Source organism: Phyllobates terribilis, unplaced genomic scaffold, assembly GCF_046119375.1.
Source record: "Phyllobates terribilis strain yellow unplaced genomic scaffold, ASM4611937v1 Scaffold_3__8_contigs__length_932513732, whole genome shotgun sequence".
Classification (NCBI taxonomy): domain Eukaryota; kingdom Metazoa; phylum Chordata; class Amphibia; order Anura; family Dendrobatidae; genus Phyllobates; species Phyllobates terribilis.
In genome coordinates, this window is record NW_027362763.1 from 486708663 (window position 1) to 486731883 (window position 23221).

The 23221-nt window shown below is 42.0% G+C and overlaps 1 protein-coding gene across 3 annotated transcripts in view; it reads right to left on the reverse strand.

Moving 5' to 3' along the window:
* ROS1 (ROS proto-oncogene 1, receptor tyrosine kinase) overlaps nt 1-23221 on the reverse strand; it is a 422859-nt gene that overhangs the window by 172495 nt on the left and 227143 nt on the right. For all 3 annotated transcript variants that reach the window (XR_012318445.1, XM_073675912.1, XM_073675911.1), the window contains 4 exons: nt 18228-18427; nt 17464-17675; nt 13387-13676; nt 9911-10087 (listed from right to left, as the gene is read on the reverse strand). Coding sequence is in view for 2 of the 3 variants with exons in the window: in XM_073675912.1 (XP_073532013.1) it covers nt 9911-10087; nt 13387-13676; nt 17464-17675; nt 18228-18427 (879 nt within the window). In the remaining variant the exon portion in view is untranslated. The remainder of the gene's footprint in view (nt 1-9910; nt 10088-13386; nt 13677-17463; nt 17676-18227; nt 18428-23221) is intronic.

Sequence of the window (23221 nt, forward strand, 5' to 3'; positions counted from 1 at the left end):
CTTAGCTCCAGGTCCCGGGGGCCAGGAAAAATCCTTTTTTTTATCTAAATCCTCTTTTTTTTTTCCTCCTTCACAATGTACAAATACCCATCTTATTAACCTTTTGGTGCCCCCCCCCCCCCTCAAAAAAAAAAGTGTGCCTCTGATTTCTCAGACACAAATATATCTGTTGAAAATAGTCTGGTGTAGGCCAGAGAAATAGAAGTGTGGTTTTGCAGTTCTATGGGCCATTTGTATCTAAAAAAAACAGTTTGAGTGTGTCGCTCACTGTTCAGCGGCAAATATATATATATTTTAAAAAGCCTGGTATACACCAGTAAATTATTACTGTGGTTTTGATGTTCCACGGTAAAACATCTCTATTATCCTGTTTTTGGCATTTTTTGCTGTATAAAAATAATAATAGTGTCTCCCTGATTTTTCAGACACAAATATATCTGTTGAAAATAGTCTGGTGTAGGCGAGAGAGACAGAAGTGTGCTTTTGCTGTTCTACGGTAAAAAATCTCTATTATCCTGCTTTTTGCATTTTTTGCTGTAAAAAAAAAATAGTGTCTCCCTGATTTTTCAGACACAAATATATCTGTTGAAAATAGTCTGGTGTAGGCCAGAGAGACAGAAGTGTGCTTTTGCTGTTCCACGGTAAAAAATCTCTATTATCCTGATTTTTGCATTTTTTGCTGTAAAAAAAAAAAAAATAGTGTCTCCCTGATTTTTCAGACACAAATATATCTGTTGAAAATAGTCTGGTGTAGGCCCGAGAAATACAAGTGTGGTTTTGCAGTTCCACGGTACAAACCTCTGTATTATCCACTTTTGGGCCATTTGTATCTAAAAAAAACAGTTTGAGTGTGTCGCTCACTGTTCAGCCGCAAATATATATATATATATTTTAAAAAGCCTGGTATACACCAGTAAATTATAACTGTGGTTTTGCTGTTCCATGGTAAAAAATCTCTATTATTCAGGTTTTGGTAGTTTTTTCCATAAAGAAAAACAGTAGTGTCTCCTGACTGTTGTGACACAAAAATATATCTGTTGAAAATAGTCTTGTGTAGGCCCGACATCCCAGTGTGGTTTCGCAGTTCCACGGGTCAAATCGCTGTACTATCCAGTATTGGGCCTTTGGTATCTAAAAAAAAAGCAGTTTGAGTGTGTCGCTCATTGTTCAGCCGCAAATATCTCTATTTAAAAAAGTGTGGTATACCCCAGTAAACAATAACTGTGGTTTTCCTCTTCCACGGTTCTAATCTACTCTTTATTACCCTTTTTCCATTGATAGTGCAAGTGTAAGCTATTTTACTTCATTTACAATGGGCAAGGCGCGTGGCAAGGGACGTGGAAGTGGACGTTCTGGTGATGGTTCGTGCAGAGGACGGGGCCGTGGCCAAGGTGAAAATGTGCCACAACCAACAGCCACATCTTCTCGCTCCCACTTCTTGACCGAATTACTAGGGAAGCACAGAACAACACCAGTATTGAGAACTGATCAGTGTGAACAGGTTATTAATTGGATAGCAGACAATACTTCCAGTTACCTGGGCACCACCACCTCCGGTCTGTCTTCCACACGGTCAACTCTTAGTAGCCGTGAGACTCGACCGCATACTCCTCCTAACCCTGATGCTCCTTCCTCCCACATGCCGAGTGTCGTCAGACAGCAAGTGATCCCACACTTGGACACTCTGAAGAGCTGTTCACTGGTCCATTTCCATATTTGGGCCCGTCGCCTGATACGCTTGAAGTGGTGGAAGAGGAGATCCCATGTTGCGATGCCCAAATATTTGAACAGCCACGGCCACAGGAAGTCGACGTTGGCAATCTGTCACAAGAGGTGGACGATGACGAGACACAATTGCCAGGAAGTGAGGAGGAGGATCGTGGTGCGCAAGTGGAAGAGGAGGAGGTGGTGGATGATCTAGTAACTGACCCAACGTGGAAGGAGGACATGCAGAGTGAGGCCAGCAGCACACAGGGGGAGGGAGGCAAAGTACCCCAACAGGCAGGAAGAAGCAGTGTGGTGGCCGCAGACAGAAGGCAGGCAACCGTTCCCCGTAACACCAACACAAGGGACGTTGCCAGTACAAGCGGTAGGTCTTCCAGAGTCTGGAATTTTTTTAAAGACTCTGCTGATAACCCCAAAAGACCATATGTTCCACCTGCCATGCCAGCATCAGCAGGGGTGACAAAACTATCAGCCTGACCACCACCAGCATGATCAGGCACATGGCAGCAAAGCACCCGACTTTGTGGGGCGAAACCCAGGGTCCACGACCAGTGTCAGCGGGTGTCACCACTGCTTCTTCCACTGTTGTGCGTGCAATAGAACCCCCTGTTGTGTGTGCAAGGCAATCCCCTGTCCATACTGCATGTAAAGATGCCCCCTCCTCTCAGTCTTCACTTGTTATGGCAGTTTCTCAAGAAACAGCATCAACATCCACGTCCACGTCCCACCACAGCGTTCAATTGTCCATATCCCAGACCTTTGAACGAAAGCGGAAATTCGCAGCTAATGCCCCACAGGCCACATTCCTAAATTCGCACATTTCACGACTGCTTGCATTGGAAATGCTGCCTTTTAGGCTGGTGGAGACGGAATCCTTCCGCAATCTTATGGCGGTGGCCGTCCCTCGGTACTCGGTCCCTAGTCGACACTATTTTGCCCGGTGTGCCATCCTCGCACTACACAAGCACGTGTCCCAAAGCATCTGCCGTGCCCTCAACAACGCAGTTACTGGGAGAGTCCACCTGACAACGGACACGTGGACAAGTGCTTGTGGCCAGGGACGTTACATCTTTCTGACGGCACACTGGGTAAACATAGTGGAAGCCGGGACCCAGTCGGACCTTGGGATAGAACACATCCTCCCCACACCGAGGATTGTGGGCCCTATGTCAGTCAGAGTTGCCCCCACAGTGTACAGCTCCTGCGCATCCTCCTCCTCCTCCTCCTCCTCATGTTCAGCCTCCATCTCAGATATCACCACATCAGTTACAAGCTGGAAGCATTGCAGTACTGCCTCTGCCAAGCGGCAACAGGCTGTGCTGAAACTCATAAGCTTAGGTGATAAACCTCACACTGCTTGTGAGTTGTGGACAGCTGTGAAAGAGCAGGCAGATCTGTGGCTGAGACCGCTGAATCTACATCCCGGCATGGTCGCGTGTGACAATGGCCGTAACCTGGTGGCGGCTCTGAGGCGAGGTGAGATCACACACGTACCATGCCTGGCTCATGTGCTTAACCTCGTGGTTCAGCGGTTTCTTAAATCGTACCCCGAGTTGCCAGATCTGCTCGTGAAAGTACGCCGCCTGTCAGCTCATTTTCGCAAGTCGGCTACAGCTTCCGCCGCCCTTGCTGTGTTGCAGCAGCGTTTGCAGCTTCCGGCACACCGACTGGTGTGTGATGTCCCCACACGTTGGAACTCTACCCTCCATATGTTGCAAAGGATTTGTGAGCAGAAGAGAACAGTTGTGGAGTACCAGCTGCAACAAGGCCGTCGATATTCAGGTTAGACTCCACACATAAGACCTCAGGAGTGGACCTGGATGTCTGACATATGTACCATCCTGACAAACTTTGAGGAGGCCACCAAGATGGTGAGTGGCGATGACGCCATCATTAGTGTCAGCATCCCACTTGTCTGTCTTTTGCAACGCTCTCTGCAGAGAATTAAAGAGGAGGCATTGCAGCCAGAGTATGATGAGATGGATCAAGAAGCCGTAGCGGGTGATTACACACAGCCCAGCCTCATCTCATCCCAACGTGCATTGGGGGACAATGAGGGAGAGGAGGAGGAGGAGGAGGAGGAGGAAGAAGAACAGGAGCTGCTATCATGCGTTGTAGACGGTAGTACCTGTACAAGTGTCATACCGTCGGTTCAGCGTGGGTGGCCTGAGGACAGGGGGGAGGAGGAAGAGGAGGAGGAGGAGGAGAGCATGGTCAGTCGTCATCTTGGTGAGGACACGGAAATCTTGCCCGTTACCAGTCTGGCACGCATGGCTGACTTTATGTTACGCTGCCTTAACCGTGACCCTCGCGTTGTCAAAATGTTGGGTGACAGTCATTACTGGTTGGTGACACTTGTAGACCCCCTCTACAAGGAGAACTTTCACTCTCTTATTCCTGAGGTGGAGAGGTCTACAAAAATGGGGCAATACCAGAAGGCCCTTGCTGCAGAACTCTTAAAAAAATTCCCATCTGAACACGCTAGCGGCAGAGGTCACAGTTCGTTGCCCAACCAAGGCGTACAGGCGAGAGAGATGCAACTCCAATCCAGCAGAGGCAGGGGAACACTGTCAACGTTCTGGGACAGTTTTCTGACACCCGCCCAGCTTACAGGCCCTGAGGCGCGGGGTACTCTCACAAGGAGTGGAAAGTTTCAAAAGATGGTGAGGGAGTACCTTGCCGATCGTACCAGCATCCTCCGTGATTCCTCTGTGCCTTTTAATTATTGGGTATCCAAGCTGGACACTTGGAATAAACTCGCTCTGTACTCCTTGGAGGTCCTGGCCTGCCCTGCCGCTAGCGTGTTATCGGAGCGTGTTTTTAGTGCCGCTGGGGGAATTATAACTGATAAGCGCACTCGCCTGTCAACTGACAATGCTGACAAGCTGACCCTTATCAAAATGAACAAGGGCTGGATTGGGCCAGACTTCTCATCACCACCAAATGACAGCAGAGTAACATAAAGTCAAATCCACTGTGTTATTTCGGGAGGTGTATTCACATGCACCGCTTCACACCCACACATGGGTATACGCTTCCTCGTTTCGGCTGTTTAATCTTCTTCTCCTTATCCTCAGCCTCCACCACCACTATACCACCAGGGTGCCAGCATTGCAAGTTCCTCCATCCTAATTTTTGGCAGCTTTTGCTGGGAAAGCATAAGCAAATACTATGGGAGACCCACTCCCCAATAATGGGACTTATGTTTGTAATATGCTGTACTGCATGGCTCTTGTAAGGGGCATTGCAAGTTGCTCCGTCCTAATTTTTGGCAGCTTTTGCTTGCAAGGCATAAGCAAATACTATGGGACACCCACTCCCCAATAATGGGATTTATGTTTGTAATATGCTGTACTACATGTGACGCGCCCCCTGGGCCGTGTGTACACGTGTGTGGGATACCCGGTGCCGGGTCTCTGGGGTCTGTAGTCTCCGTGGCGGTGACCCGGTCCCGTGGCTCAGGCTGGTCAAACCAGTGGCAATCTTTCTTAGGTTTTGAGGTTAATTGTCCGACTGCGCCACCCGTGGATTGCGGTCAGGGAGTACCACCGCTGCGATGCAGACCGCTGAGGCTGGTGTTGTGTGTGCAGCATAAAATGGGATAACTCCCCTCGGGAGGAGTATAGCCTCAGGGCAGTGAGTGTGGATGATGGGGTGATGGTGCACGAGCGCAGCAGGAATGACTCAGAGTCTTTGCAGTGCAGTTCAGGGTCTTTACTGATGATTATAAGGTAGACCCTCCCAGGAGTACTGGCTAGCATAAGAGGCCTGGTCAGTCTGTGAGCAAGCAGGAGTTCCCCTGGCCAGGTGGAGTTGTAGGCCTCCCCGTCTGTCTGCACTCTTCCTGGCTACCTTGCTGTAAGCGGGTAGAAGTAGCCCACGTCCCTGAGTGTACCGTGTAGTGCTCACCCGTATGGCTGGTGACTTGGGGCCTTCTGTTAGCCTCTGCTCCACGACGGCGGTGCTGGTCCCTTGCTTGTGACTGAGACTCCGGGCTTCTATGGCCAGAGGACCTGAAATCCCCTGCCGGCTGGTTTCTGCTGCTGGATATATAAGTCCTCACAGCTTCGGACTCCTGTGTCCGGTTCCTATTGTCTTCTGCCAGGGCGAGCTCTGCTCAGCTTCCAGCCCCTGGTATTTAGCTCCTAGCTCCTACAGAGCTCCTTGCTGTTACTTTCCCTTGCTCTCACTCTGACTCTGACTGTTCTCTGACTCACTCAACCCCGCCCCAGATCCAGTTTATAAGGGCAGAATTCTCCCCTCCCAGGATTGGGGCAGGAGGATGTTGCATGTTTAAGGGATCCTGACCAGGAAACCTCCCACTTGCTCTCCGACGTAATATCTCTATTACTGTGGTGACCAGACCCCTGGGGTGCCACACATGGCTCTTGTAAGGGGCATTGCAGTTCCTCATAATTTTTGGAAAGCCTTCCATTCACTGCTTAGGCCAACAGTGCACGGGAGACCCAGTTGCTATAAATGGAAAAAAAGGTTTAGTTAACGCCCTCTGACCTCCATGTCATTTCCAAGGGGCATTGGAGTGGCTCGAAATTTTTGGTAGGCATTGCACTCACTGTATGCCCTATAACTGTGTAGCCGAACCGCTCCTTTTGTTACAGAAACATATCCTACAAGACATATCTGGTTGACTGGCCTGATATTGATGTGAATGGTCCCTGTTCCTCCTGCTCTTTCTCCTTTGCCACTACCTCATCCATCATTTATCACCTGAAGCTTTGTTTTAACGGGAGTCATAGAACTTGGATAGTAGCAGGAAAACATCCAGCAATCCTCGGAGGAGGTAGGACATGCGCCAAAACGCTGACCACTTCAGGCCTAGCCGCTACTATATACATGCGCTTGCATTACAACAAAGCAAAACAGATGCTAACTTCTATCATCCTCATCATGCTCCTCACCTTGGCACTCTCAACTCCCCTGGTGGAGAAGCCAGGGCCCACCGGAGGAGTCTGATTGTCCGGTGGGCTCGGCCAATGCTGCCCTAAAGCAGGCCAGGCTAAGAAAAGTGTGGGAAAGGCTACCGGGACAAATAGGGGTGGCTGGGGACCGAGTATGGACACCCGGCCACCCCCTGGAGGCTGGGGAGCAAGCGAGGACACCCGGCCACCAGGCGGCTGGGTACTGAGTATGGATACCAGGCCGCCGACACAGCCATGGTGTGGTGGCCAGATTCCGCCTCCACATGCCTAAAAGGCCCAATTTAAAGTGCAAGCAAGCAAGCAGTATGGTATTGCAGCCTGGGGGTGGGTGGGTGGCAGGCAGCATACTTGAGCTTGTATTGCAAGGAATGGGGGAGGTACAATTGAACACTGCCCTGGGACTAGAACTTGCATGGGGATAGTTGCAAGTCTGCATCTTCTGATGCGGTAAGGATCACTTATGATGGGCACACTTTTAGACAGTGACCTGGGAGTCAGAGATGCTTCCAGGGGTCTTCCCCATGCTGTTCCCTTGTCTTTTCAGCACTTTATGCATGTGTCACACAGCACATGGCCAGATAAGGTTGTAAAATGTTAAAATGACATTTCACGGTGAATGCATTTGTCATAGTTGAAAGCAATACAAAAGTGCAAAAACGCATAAAAAATGCTACTTGTGAACATAGCCGAAGGTGTGGAGGAGTATTTTTGTTTTTGGTCATTTATTTTAACTTATACACAAGTCTTTTCCCTGGAAAGGATGTTCCTTAACTAGTGTTGAGCATTCCGATACTGAAATATCGGGTATCGGCCGATATTCGCGGTATCGGGATTCCGATACTTAATTCCGATACTTTTACAATATCGAATACCGGAATCGGAAGTTCCCATAATGCCTGCGCTCTGAAGTGTCTCTGAAGTATGACAAGCTGGATGGCAGCGCTCAGCTGAGATCCAGCCTGTCATCAGAATGCCATCCCAGCGGGGGAGAATTCTCCTGATCGTTTAAAAGCCGGCGGGCGGTAAAAAGCCGCCGGCTTTTAAACAATCACACAGCCTCATACTGCTTCCCCGCAGCCTCTCACCCCGATCCTCCGCTCCCCTCGCCACCTCCCATCCTGATCGTAAGTTAGGACCGGGCGGGGAGCGCAGCACCAAGGAGCGGGGAGCGAAGGACCCAGGCGGGGAAGCCGGCAGTGAAAAGACTTCACCGCCGGCTTTCCCGTTCTGTGCTGCGCTTTCCCGCCGGTTATTTCAAATGAACTTCATTTGAAGTAGCCGCGGTGCCCTCAGAGGGTTCACGTGAGTTCATGCTTGGATGCACCATTTCTGGGGCGGCTGACGGCTGGTGTTTCTAGCCTGGGAGGGGGCCAATATTCATGGCACCCTTCCTGGGCTATTAATATCAGCCCCCAGCTGTCTGCCTAGCCTTTGCTAGCTATTAAATTAGGGGGGACCCCACGTCATTTTTTTGAGGGGGTCCCCCATTTTAATAGCTAGTAAAGGCTAGGTATTCAGCTGGGGGCTCATATTAGTAGCCTGGGAAGCTCCGTGGGTATTACCCCCTTCCCAGGCTTCAAACATCTGCCCCAGCCGTCTGCTTAACCTCCGCTAGAGACTAAAATTAAGGGGAACCCCACGCCAATTTTTTTTTAAATAAATCCTTTATTTTAACACTAAATGACAAGTACAGTAATCAACACTGTCACTGTACTTCATATATATGTGACTGACATGTTTCTATCTATCTAATCTATGTATGATTCTCTATTCCTTCTATTCTAAATTGTCGGGTACAGATGCTGAATTGCCGGCCGGCTTTTTTAAAGAGACGGTGCATGAAAACACTATTATATTTTTAAATAAATCCTTTACACTAAATGACAAGTACAGTAAGCAACACTGTCACTGTACTTCATATATATGTGACTGACATGTTTCTATCTATCTAATCTATGTGTGAAGCTCTATTCTGTCTGTTATAAATTGTCGGGTACCGCTGAATTGCCGGCCGGCTTTTTTAAAGAGACAGTGCATGAAAACACAATTATTTTTTTAAATAAATCCTTTACACTAAATGACAAGTACAGTAAGCAACACTGTCACTGTACTTCATATATATGTGACTGACATGTTTCTATCTATCTAATCTATGTGTGAAGCTCTATTCTTTCTGTTGTAAATTGTCGGGTACCGGTGTATGCCGCTGATGAATTGCCGGCTTTTCGCGTAATACATTCTACATTATTCTTAGTTGTTTTACTTCATGTAGAATTAACCTACAAGGAAAGAAAGAGTTTATTTTCATTCCGATATTTGTGTCCCATTGACTTGCATTGGTTTCCGGTATCGGAATCGGCGATGTCCAATACTTTTTGGGTATCAGTCCGATCCAATCCGATACAATATTTCCTGATATCGGAAGGTATCACTCAACACTATCCTTAACATATTTCACAGGAAAAAAGTTTCACTTTCGTTTTTGAACGTTTTATTGTGAGCCCGTAAAAGTGGCTTAATACCTCTGACCACGTTGTTGACAGCAGTGACCTGGGGGTCAGAAATGCTTCCTGGGGCGATCCCCATGCTGTCCCCATGTCATTTGAGCACTGTCACTATCGTTTTGGGCACTTGTTAGGCTTTTAAAAGACTGCCGGGGGTGCCACCGCAAAAATGCTCGAGTCTCCCATAGACTAACATTGGGCTCGTTGCTCGGGTCGAGCACCTGAGTATCACGGCGAGCTCGGCCCGAGCTTCGAGCACCCGAGCATTTTAGTGCTCGCTCAACACTAACAACCAGCCCTCTGACGTCCTTACATGCCACAGGTTGTGACATCTTGGTGCTACATTGCTCATCTCCCAGGTAGTGGTATGGTGCACCATGATGTCTGAGGCCTGGTCATGCAGGAAGTCTTTGCCTGGAGTGAAGAGGTTGACAAGACTCAATGCGATGGGGAAGAGGAAAAGAAGAGATACGGAGGACCCAATGGGGGTTTGCAAATAAGCCGTGAGATAAGTATCATTTTTTTGTATACCCTACATTTATCATGCCCTGGGGTCTAGACAGACATCAGAGCATAATAAGGAACATTCAAATTGTGGAAAGTATCTTAGCTACAAATCAAATTTCCATGTAATATATACATGTGCTAAATTTGAATCTCGGAAATGCATTTATTTCTAATAATAATGATTATAATGTTGATTAGCATTACTGTACACATTGGACAAATTGACGTATTTACCTGGGAAGGGTTGCAGAGAGGTGCTATATGCTGCAACTTGAACAACTTCGGGAACTGTGTGCAGAAACGTTGAAACCCTATTACTTTTATTTGCATGATAAATATTAGTATTTCCATCTTCTTTAATGCTCCAGTAAATGTAATAGTTATCCATTGAAATACTTGCTAATGTTGCACCTTGTATGGAGAAATAAAAGAAAAAAGTATTTCATAAACTTAACTATACAACTGAACTACGTGCTATGTAGGAGAAGTGGCCTGATGCTATGTCCTCTTTACTGTATTTTTTACGCTGTACTTTACTTTCTCACTAAAAATCAGTAGCAAAGGATTACTCTCAGATTGTGCACTATTCCAAACATTCCCACCATCGCCAAAAAAGCTTGAATAGTAAATATAGGATTCAACAAAATAATTTAGGAATGTTCATAATTTTTTAAAATATTACAATTCTGCTCTCAATAAGTCTCAATAATTATTATCTGTACTATAATATAAACTGTATTGAACATCTCCCAAGAAAAGTAGACTACATATTGTCTTAAAATATCTGTTTTTATCACATTATAATGATTAGCCGAAACCAATAAATAAATCTAGTTCTGTTAGATCATTACATTACAGGTTGCCAACCAAACTCCAAGCTTTAACTTAACTACTTCTGCTACAACTATCTGTAGCTATGTAATGAACCTGCATAAGTTGAATAGATTTTATTATTATATTACTAGCATTAATTTGGATCTGTGGCCCTCTTTAGCTCTTTTGGGGGCAACTAAATACAACCAAAGGTTGATCCTCAACATGTTTCTTGCAGCTAAAATTACAATTGTTGTTCTGGTCAGGGCTAAACGAGGAATGAAAAGTAGCGCTAGCTTACAAACCACGCCAACCCATAAACAATATCACTGACCCCTCACATTAAGGAAAAATATAATTTAGCCCTGCTCGGAGTGGCCTCCAGCGTAACAGGTGAATCTGCCAGTGGGCGTCTGTGCCGCAGTTTCTTAAATCATTCTGGTAAAACTGTGCCGTCATTAACAGTAAAGCAAGTCATCTGCAATTAACTTTAAATGATGAAGTAGAAAGACTTTTGGAAGTAACATCTTAGCAGCCACACCACAGATGCACGATGATCACTATGTGAGAGAAAGCCTTAATGCTGGAGGCAGAAAGCCAATGTTTCTATTGCTTGGCACATGATAGTGACACATAGCTGTGTATTTTACACTACATTCACAAGGCAGTAAAGACTGCAAAATTGAAGTAAAAATGCATAACTTTTGTTGCGGTTTACGAAAAATACATACGTTTTATTGCAAATTCAGAAAAAAATTACACTAGATCTTCAAGAATGTACACGTTTAAATAACGGAGACTATACTCCAAAATCAATAAATTAACATCAAATTTAGAGCATAGTTATAAGCTGAAAAGGTTTGAAAAGACAAAAAATCCCATAAAAGTTGATAATTTTTTTTAAATACAAATATATCATATGGATTATACATATAAAAAAAAGGTAACTGATAAAGGGGGCGCAAGCAAAATGGACATGTTTAAAATATTGCACAATGAAGTGCAATAAAAATAGTATAACATGTAGCTAAATTCCAAAGGCAAAAACAATAAATAAATATTCCAAAAATATATTTTATTAATGAAAAAGGATACAATAAAAGCATAGACACAAAAGACATGCTAAACTATAAAAATAGGAGGAGCTAGCTAAGCCATAATTGTATTAAATTGAATCAAATATATTAATAATTAAATGAGGTCCTTGCGAACAATCCAATTGATCAAAAAAGGGGGAAGTGGGAAAATAAAAAATGTACAGGCAGTAAAGTAATAATCCTTATAAATACAATCAATATTACAAGAAATAGGCACACAAAATATTGTACCCCAAAATATTGTTGTTGCAAATGTAAAATAGGTACTCAAATGTTTATTACACACACTCCAAAATGTAAGATAATATATATAATGATCAAAGTAATTACTGAATATAATCAAGATTTTATTCTGATCAATAGATGCACAAAGCTGCTCTTCACGTCAACCCCCAACTGTCTCAACTTTAACTTTACTGCCTGTACATTTGTGTCCTCCCCCACTCCTTTCTTTTTTTGATCAATTGGATTGTTTGTAAGGACGCCATTTAATTATTTCTAGATTTGATTCAAATTAATGCAATCATGGCTTAGCTAGTGCCTCGCATTTTTAATATTTTATCATGTTTTTTGGTGTCATTGTTTTTATTTTAGCCTTTTTCTTTAACAAAATTAATTTTTGGAATATTTATTTATTGTTTTTGCTTTTTCTTCAATCTCATTATGTGTTCATATTCTAAAAGTAGCAAAATACTAACATAACACTACTAGACCAGACACAAAATCCCAGTTGTTTGCACGCAGTGTCTGGACTCACCAACCATCACAAGGACCAGTCAGCTACTAAAAGTCACCAAAGACAAGAGAGGAAGGCCTGCCCATACTTCTTTGTTGGGCCTGATGTTTTCTTAGAATATTTTACCATATATATGTGCCAAATACTACCTGGCTAATAGTATTTTTACTGTGTTTTATATCCCTGATTTTTTGGAGGTTTTTTTTGGCCCTGTCTTTTTAATATATCCTGTATTTTATTCAATAAAAATGATATGTTTTAATTAATTTTTTGCTTAGAATCTCTTCTTATCTGGCGGTCATATGCTGCAATAGTTCATGTTGTTATTTACATAGTGAAGTGTCTAACAGTATAATCATGTACGGACTAAAGAAGTAATGTACGCAGGAAAGAAGATGAATAGAACTTGAAGGGAAGGGAACATTTTCAAAGTTTCCTGTTGATTATTTCATGTCATGCCAGAGTAGTTTCTGCAAATGAGCTACAATCCCCAGACTGACAATCTGCCCAGCTGGGCAGATTCTTGGTGGCTTGCTCATGTTGGGTCACCTGTTCAATCGGTCTGGTCCACTACTGTTAAATTCTTCAATTATGTGTGTTTACTGCTGTGAAGAGGACTGCACAGAAGGTCCTGACGCTGAATGGCATCAGGATGTTATCTTCTTTCCTGCGGCCAGCTTCGTCTTTCATTCTGCTCTACTATTTATAATATTCCACTACATTAAAATGTAGCCATACGTCTTTAATAGCTATCAGACATTTTTGACAACCTCAGATCAACCAAGGATGCTTGCATTCTGAAAGAAGAGGGAGTACACTGATATCAGACATGTCTATTAGCTAATGTCTGCTAAGAATAAGAGAATGGACGTTGTGTTGGGGAAGAGTCGGCAGAACCCCATACTGACAGGTATGATCGGTCCCTTTGAAATATGCAGGTTCAGCCCACTGTGCCCTAATTTGTATGAGTACCCTAATTCTCAGGTTAATAAAAAGGATTTCTAAGCACAGACAGTCTATCTAGCCAGTAAAGTTACCATTTTATAATAATTGCAAACACTTACCAGGCAGAAGAGTAACACTGATCACTTTCCAGCAATGGCACCCATCCAAATCAGAGGCCCAAATATTTGTGACATTACATAGGAAGAATATGTATGGGTTACTCTTATCTGAAGTATCCAAACCTATTACTGTTCCTAGTTCACAGTTCTTCTCAACACAATCACAATTAGTTGTAGTAGTAGGAGTTGTTTTCTTATAATGTCCCAAAATATTTTTAACTTTATCATTTATTACGTCGTAGTAAGAAAGTCTGTTACCATTTTCCCAAGATTGTATCCAGTAAATACGGCTGCAAAATGAAATAAAATATATTTTAAAATATTTAGCTTAAATGTAAAAGTCATAAGAAATTATCATAATATGAGCAAATAATTGCCTAAAGGAAAGTAACTGGAATCTTTCAGGTGAACTGAAAATTATGAAAGTTTGTCCGAGGCAATTATAGAAATTTAACACTAACATGCAGAATCCTAACAGTGTGTAATGCACTCACTTTTAGGATTCTGCTATTTCCACTCATCGTACAACCGCTTCACGTTGAGTTTGCATACAATTAATCATGTGCCAACCGCTTTCATTTCAACTTCCACTTCTCTCCAAAGTCTCAATTGCAGCATCAAAATGTACATGTAAGACTTGCAGACTTTGCTGAGAATCTCACGGTACACTGCAGCAATTTTTCTGCATACATAGTGGAGCATAGACTATTAATAAATTGGTCATTCAGCCTTTTAAAATCGATGGATAATCCTTAAAATAAGCCATCAATATTAGATTGATGGCAATCTATCAGCACCCACACTGATCAGATGTGTGTGTGAATGCAGCGGCCTCTCCAAAATTTACAGCAGAGTGGCTAACATTGATGGGCTGTCCTAAGATTAAGCTATCAATTTTAAAGAATAACTTAGATGTCTTGTATATACCTGTTTAAATCATACATTACTTCTGGATTCTCTGGAATGTTGGTTCATTCATTCCTCTTGATATGGTTTCCCAATGAAGACTGCATATTGCATGATAACTCTGCCTTTGCCGAGGGGGCTCAGTCTCATTAAACAGCACTTGCTCTGCACTAAATCCTATCTAAGGGCACCAATGATAAATCAATAACAAAAATCTACTCACGCCTCACATGGCAGAGTCTCAGTGTATCCTAAGTAATGTAGATTCAGCCTGCCTGCTGATTGTAACAGTTTTCTTCCTATACGCCCTTACAAGCAGGAGGCAGGGTTGTAGGCTGAAGCCCTTAGGATACACATGAGACACTGGACACACAGTGACATTTTGAGTGAACAGTAGTGTTGAGTGAATTTGTTCGGCATTTGAAATTCGAGTTCGTGTTCGGGGTTCTGGCTTGTTCGCGCCAAAAAATCAGCTCCGTCCACGAACATCCCTGATTTGCCACGCTGTCGCGTATATGTTATTGGGCAAATAATACTGTGCAAAATTATTATGCAATAAATAAAAAAAGTACATTTTCCCATTTCATTTATTTTCTTCTGTTAAAGTAAAAATAAAAACCAAATAACTCAAAATGTAAAAATATACATTTCTGACATTTAAAAAAAATATCAGTGACCAATATAGTTATCCTTTTTTTCAATAACAGTCATAATACTTTCATCCATGGGATCCATCAGTTTCTTATTCTGTTGACTATCAACTTTTTGGGCAGCAGCAACCACAGCCTCCAGGACACTGTTCAGATAGGTGTACTGTTTTCATTTCATTTTTCATTTTAGAGGGGCCCACAAGTTCTTAATAAGGTTTAAGTCAATTGACGAAGGGGCCATGTCATTATTCTTTTATCTTTAAACCATTTACTGACAGCCAAGCAGTAGAGTCCTTCGATGCATGTGATGGAGCACTATCCTGCATAAACATCATGGTTTTCTTGAAAGATGCAGACTTTTTCCCATACCACTGCTTGTTGAAAGTGTCTTCTAAAAACTGGCAGTAGATTTGGAATTTGATTTTGAGTCCATCTTCAAGTCGAAAAGGTCCAACAAGCTCACCTTTAATAATTCCAGCCCATAGCAGTATCCCACCCTCTACCTTGCTAGCATCTGAGTCGAAGTGGAGGTCTGTGCCAGTTACTGATCCAGCCACAGGCCCATCCATCTGGTCCATCAAGAGTCACTCTCATCTCATCAGTACATAAAACCTTTGAAAAATCTGTCTTCAGATATTTCTTGGTCCAATCTTGACATTTCAACTTATGTGTCTTGTTCAGTAGTGGTCGGATTTTACCCATCCTTACCTTGGCCATGTCTCTGAGCACTGAACACATTGTACTTTTAGAAGTTGCTGTTCTGGAATATGACAGCACTGGAGAATAATGGGTTTCTGATCGCTTCACATCTGATTCTTCTCAAGTCTTTGGCAGTTAATGTGCGTCTTTTTTCTCAATACATTTATTGCAACCCTGTCGACCATTTGCAACAAAAGTTTTGATGTTTCTGTGATAGTGCTCCAATATCTTATCAATTTCAGTAGTGCTGCATCCCTCTGTAACAATTTTTGACTTTTCAGAATTAGGTAAATCTCCTTTTTTGACCCATTTTGCCTGAGGAAAACAAGCTGCCTAATAATTCTGCACACCTTGATAAAGGGTGTTGTATCCTTAGGCCTCACCCTCCTTCATTACATAAATACACATCACCTGATCTGCTTCTTCCAATAAGCATTCAAGTTTATACAGCTTGGAGTTGGAAAATCTGCATAAAAATGATGATATGATCAAAATACTCACTTACCTAATAAGTTGCGCAACTGCTGCTATTTACTGCATGGACCTATTGTATTGCTGCTCTTTTATATGAGGCAGAAATTATATCAACTGCATAGGGGATATACAGAGGTAGAGTTTTTAAAGTTGGTAGCGGAGGTGTTTGAGAGCTGTCAAGAGGGATTTAAATCTGGTAGTTCACAGGAAATCAGAGATTGACCTCCTGTCTACACATAAAGTAATAGCATGTAGTGGAGGAATAGACAGACAGAAAATCACATCAAATAGCTGCTCATAATGATGGATTAAAAATATATGGGTGCAACTAACCCAGGGTGAAACCTTTCACACAGCTACAATAGTGCAGTTCAATCTGTTTTATATGTGCAAAATATATAAATAAATTAATACATGCTGGAATGTTTCATTAACCCTTTCACGCGCCATGACGGATATACACATCATGGAGTATGTCAATGACTTTGGCTCTGCTTCTGAACTCACTCCAGTTACTGTATGTTATGCAGTTGACATCTAACTCTCACAGCAGCCATCAGCCGATCGCTGCTGTTAAACTCTGAAATGCCGCTACCAATCACTGACAGAAGCATTTAAGCACCACGATCCAGCCCGAATATTAATTCAGTGGCAATCGACCCCACCACCATGCAATCGCAGGGAGCACATGGGCTGCTATGGCAGCCAGGGGCCAGCTGAAATCCCCTGTACCTCTCATGTCATCTTTTCGTGACTTGTAGCCTGTAGGTAGTATTTCTAGTAAGTTTTTGTGTAAAGTAACATAAACACATGTCCTTCATATAAGAGAGGGAGTCTGGATATAATAGAACATGAATTAGTATACTATTAACCTGAAATTCAAAAAGTGTATACCGTAGTTTAAAATCTAACATTTTCCTTTTGTTAGTTTTTCTCCTTGAGAATATCTAACAACAACTCAAACACTGTATCAGACAGAACAAATCTTAAAGGTGTTGTCTCATTAAGAAAAACCTTTCCAATATCGTATTAACATAATTGAAAAATGGTTCATGTGCCCTGGACTTCAATCTATAAGCTAGAGATCAGAGCCACTGGGTTTCACTCTGAAAACGGATCAACTTGACAATGGAGCCCCCTTAAACTGAAATTTGACAATTTCTATTAAGGGAAACATTAATTGGTTACTTCGGTGTAACACAACACACAAACCATTACATTTTACCAGAAAGATGAATGATTGTGTTAATTATGTTATTATCAAGCATTATTACAACAAGATTTTAATATATCTAACAATATGATAGATGCAGAAGAATGTAGCAGGCAATGATTAGTAGCCTTGTACCTAAGCAGAGGGTAAACGACAACAGCGTGTAGGGTCAGATTTGGAGATATCTCAAATGCATTGATGTGGTTTAGCACTTTCTCCTTTAACTCCAGGTCAATATAGAGAAGTTGTGTACTATTCCATTTTGAATGAACAGCCACATAAATATGCCTTGCGATCCAGTCTACAGTCATACCCTGAGATCTAGAGAGACGGACATCCTCCAGTAGCTGCAAAAAAGAAAAGTTCAGAACAAAAGGGATACAAATGTATAAAAAAATCAAGAACATTTTTTGATGAAATATCAAGTGCTTATTATTATGAATCTGAAAACCTTGCTCTCGTTTTCAAGTGTGCATAAAAAAATACTAAGTACTAAACCACTATAATGTGTTTTCATGTATTGTTTGACATTTTAACAGTTCTAGTTGTAGTTTTTGAATTCAAGTCATTTATTTGACCTGGATTTAGCACTTATCAAGATGATTTCTCCTCAAATGGATCTGAAAAAGTGTTATTTAATGAATAGTTCCCTTTGCTTAAATTGTTGGATGTCACTGTTGAGTATCTCATTATAATACAGTATGGAGATTTTAAAGGGTTTATGAGACAATGACTAATATTTTCCTAGACCTTCTTTTATTTTGTTTTTTGCATTGTTATCTTTTTATTATATTATGAACCTAACATTTCCACACAATAGTACTTATTGTGCTTTTATACAACAAAAGATGAGAGCAATTAAAAGTCCTAGACCCAAACATTACAATAAGTACAAGTACCAGAACAGTAGATTGGTTTTTCAAATCACTTAGAAAGAGAGTATCGTTATCCACAAAGAACAATCTTTCATCATGAGCTATATAGGAAATCATCCGTATATTCGTAGCTTTGAAATTCCACAATTCTTGTTTTCTGTCCATGTCTGTAAAAGTTATTTTATTTGAGGAAGTACTGATCAGAACTGGAGCAGGATGAACATCTGTAACGGAAAGGGCAAGTCATAATCAAACTTCTCAGAATCTACTAGAGTGAATATTTCATAAAAAAAAGCTGTAATGAAAAGAAAAAACAGGACAATAGTCTACTACAAGGTGGCGGGCCATCTATTTCCTCTACAGCTACTGCTGATGAGCAAATTATGCAACACATGGATAGGTTGGTCCACCAGAAAAGGAACTGCTCATAGTGGTTCTCAGAGTCATGAGCAGGGACTTCCCTGTTAGCTGCTGAAAAAGACTTGAAAATGGAGCATAGGTTTACCCTCCATCAGGACAATGTCTCTAAACATACTGCTAGAGCTGTAATGGAATGGTTTTAATCAGGGGTGGGGAACCTCAGGACCTTTTCTCAGGCCTCCGGGCAGATTCTCAAGGACCACAGTGCTTGAGATGCTGCATTTTGACGACTGGCTGCCCTTTAATTTCCTTTTGCTCTGTGAGCACGTGCATGCAGCGTTCACTACTGAATGCTGTGGTGCATGCAATGAAGGATTACATCCTGACGCTGGCCAGTGCCAGCATCAGGACGTACTGAGAGGGCAGAGTTAGCACGCAATGCGCTCCCGTCCCACAGATGCAGGCAGCAGCGGCAACCAGATGTCCCCTGTGATGTACAGTACTTTCGGTCTTGAGTTGGATTTATTATATAGGATACCAGCAGCACAGATTATCCCCAAATTCTTCCTATCTGTATTTTCCATGCACACTTAAATGTTTCAGATTACAAAACAAATTTAAATATTAGACAAAGATAACACAAGTAAACACAAAATGTAGTTTTTAAATGAAGGTCTTTATTGTTAAGGGAAAAAGAAATCCAAACCTACAGAGCCCTGTGTAAAAAAGTGATACCCCCATACCATAAAACATTAATTATGTTAATTGTGATTTGTCACATCTTCGGGAAGCTGAGATAAATTTCCCTAGCCACACACAAGCCTAATTACTGACACACCTGTTTTCAATCAAGAAATCACTTAAATAGGACTTGCCTGACAAAGTGAAGACCAAAAGAGCCTCAAAAGCTAGACATCATGCTGCGATCTAAAGAAATTCAGCCGACCAAAATTACCCAAAGAGCGCAGCAACGACTCATCCAAGAGGTTACAAAAGACCCCTCAAGAGCATTCAAAGAATTGCAGGCCTCACTTGCCTCAGTTAAGGTCAGCATTCATTACTCAACCATAAGAAAGAGACTGGGGAAAAATGGCATGCATGGCAGAGTTCCAAGATGAAAACCACTGCTGAGCAAAAAGAACATAAAGGCTCGTTTCAGTTTTGCCATAAAACATTTTGATCGCCAAGGCTTTTGGGAGAATACTCTGTGGACTGATGAGACAAAAGTTGAACTTTTTGGAAGGTGTATGTCCCATTACATCTGGCATAGAAGTAAGACAGCATTTCAGAAAAGGAACATTATACCAACAGTAAAATATCGTGGTGATAGTGTGATCAATGAGGTTATTTTGCTGATACAGGACCCGGAAGACTAGCTGTGGTAAAGGAAACCATAAATTCTGCTGTCTACCAAAAAATCCTGAAGTAGAATGTCCGGTCATCTGTTTGTGACCTCATGCTGAAGCGCACTTGGGTTATGCAGCAGGACAATGATTCAAAATACCCCAGCAAGTCCACCTCTGAATAGATTAAGAAAGACAAATTTAAGACTTTGGAGTGGCCTATAAGTAAACAAACAGCATCCAATCCAGGGTGATGAATTCCAAAAAAATAAAGTTTTATTTTGCCATCATGTAACAGGAGTGGCTTGTCAAAATACTGACCTTAATCCAACTGAGATGCTGTGGCATGACCTTAAAAAGGCAGTTCATGCTCAAAAAACCCTCCAATGTGGCTGAATTACAACAATTTTGCAAAGATGATTGGGCCAAAATTCCTCCAGAGCGTTGTAAAAGACTCATTGTCAGTTATCGCAAATGCTTGATTGCAGTTGTTGCTGCTAAGGGAGGCCCAACCTGTTATTAGGTTTAGGGGGCAATCACTTTTTCACACAGGGCCCTGTAGGTTTGGATTTCTTTTTTTTTAAATAATAAAGACCTTCTTTTAAAAACTGCATTTTGTGTTTGTGTTATCTTTGTCAAATATTTAAATTTGTTTGGTGATCTGAAACATTTAAGTGTGACAAACATGCAAAGGAATAAGAAAGCAGAAAGGGGGCAAACATTTTTTCATACCAGTGAAAAAGTTTGGGCACCCCTATTAATCTTAAGCTTAATGTTTTATAAAAATTGGTGTTTTTGCAACAGCTATTTCAGTTTGATATATGCAGTAACAGTTGGACACAGTAATGTTTCTGCCTTGAAATGAGGTTTATTGTACTAACAGAAAATGTGCAATCTGCATTCAAACTAAATTTGACAGGTGCATAAGTATGGGCACCTCACCAGAAAAGTGACATTAATATTTAGTAGATCCTCCTTTTGCAAAAATAACAGCCTCTATTCGCTTCCTGTAGCTTTAATGAGTTCCTGGATCCTGGATGAAGATATTTTTGACCATTCCTCTTTACAAAACAATTCCAGTTCAGTTAAGTTTGATGGTCGCCGAGCATGGACAGCCCTCTTCAAATGATCCCACAGATGTTCAATGATATTCAGGTCTGGGGACTGGGATGGCCATTCCAGAACATTGTAATTGTTCCTCTGCATGAATTCCTGAGTAGATTTGGAGCGGTGTTTTGGATCATTGTCTTTCTGAAAGATCCATCCCCTGCGTAACTTCAACTTTATCACTGATTCTTGAACATTATTGTCAAGAATCTGCTGATACTGAGTGGAATCCATGCATCCCTCAACTTTAACAAGATTCCCGGTGCCGGCATTGGCCACACAGCCCCAAAGCATGATGGAACCTCCACCAAATTTTACTGTGGGTAGCAAGTGTATTTCTTGGAATCCTGTGTGTTTTTGCCGCCATGCATAACGCCTTTTTGTATGACCAAACAACTCAATCTTGGTTTCATCAGTCCACAGGACCTTCTTTAAAAAAGAAATTGGCTTCTTCAAATGTGCTTTTGCATACCTCAGCCGACTCTGTTTGTGGCGTGCTTGCAGAAACGGCTTCTTTCGCATCACTCTCCCATACAGATTCTCCTTGTGCAAAGTGCGTTGTATAGTTGACCGATGCACAGTGACACCATCTGCAGCAAGTTGATGCTGCAGCTCTCTGGAGGTGGTCTGAGGATTGTCCTTGACTGATCTCACCATTCTTCTTCTCTGCCTTTCTGATGTTTCTCTTGGCCTGCCACTTCTGGCCTTAACAAGAACTGTCCCTGTGTTCTTCCATTTCCTTACTATGTTCCTCACAGTGGAAACTGACAGGTTAAATCTCTGAGACAGCTTTTTGTATCCTTCCCCTGAACAACTATGTTGAATAATCTTTGTTTTCAGATCATTTGACAGTTGTTTTGCGGAGCCCATGATGCCACTCTTCAGAGGAGATTCAAACAGGAGAACAACTTGCAAGTGGCCACTTTAAGTAGCTTTTCTCATGATTGCATACACCTGGCTATGAAGTTCAAAGCTCAATGAGGTTACAAAACCAAAAAAAGAGATTTAGTAAGTCAGTAAAAAGTAGGTAGGAGTATTTAAAACAAGAAAATTATAAGGGTGTCCATACTTATGCACCTGTCAAATTTTGTTTGAATGCAGATTGCACATTTTCTGTTAGTACAATAAACCTCGTTTCAAGGCAGAAAAATTACTATGTCCAACAGTTATTACATATATCAAACTGAAATAGCTGTTGCAAAAACAACAATTTTAAGAAAACATTAAGCTTAAGATTAATAGGGGTGCCCAAGCTTTTTCATATAACTGTACATGCTCCAGTCTCATGTCTCCTGTGATGTATCAACCCGCAGCCCCATGTCTCCTGTGATATAAATACAGCAGCCCAATGTCTCCCTCTCTCCTGTGATGTATGGACTGCTGTACATACATAACATTGGAGACACAGAGACTGCTGAATACATCACAGAGAAGTCACTGAGACTGCTGTATATACATCACATAGAAGACACAGACTGCTATATATATATATATATATATATATATATATATATATATACAGTACAGACCAAAAGTTTGGACACACCTTCTCATTTAAAAAATTTTCTGTATTTTCATGACTTTGAAAATTGTACATTCACACTGAAGGCATCAAAACTATGAATTAACACATGTGGAATTATATACTTAACAAAAAAGTGTGACACAACTGAAAATATGTCTTATATTCTAGGTTCTTCAAAGTAGCCACCTTTTGCTTTGATGACTGCTTTGCACACTCTTGGCATTCTCTTGATGAGCTTCAAGAGGTAGTCACCGGAAATGGTTTTCACTTCACAGGGTGTGCCCTGTAAGGTTTAATAAGTGTGATTTATTGCCTTATAAATGGGGTTGGGACCATCAGTTGTGTTGTGCAGAAGTCAGGTGGATACACAGCTGATAGTCCTACTGAATAGACTGTTAGAATTTGTATTATGGCAAGAAAAAAGCAGCTAAGTAAAGAAAAACGAGTTGCCATCATTACTTTAAGAAGTGAAGGTCAGTCAGTCCGAAAAATTGGGCAAACTTTGAAAGTGTCCCCAAGTGCAGTTGCAGAAACCATCAAGCGCTACAAAGAAACTGGCTCACATGAGGACCGCCCCAGGAAAGGAAGACCAAGAGTCACCTCTGCTTCTGAGGATAAGTTTATCCGAGTCACCAGCCTCAGAAATTGCAGGTTAACAGCAGCTCAGATTAGAGACCAGGTCA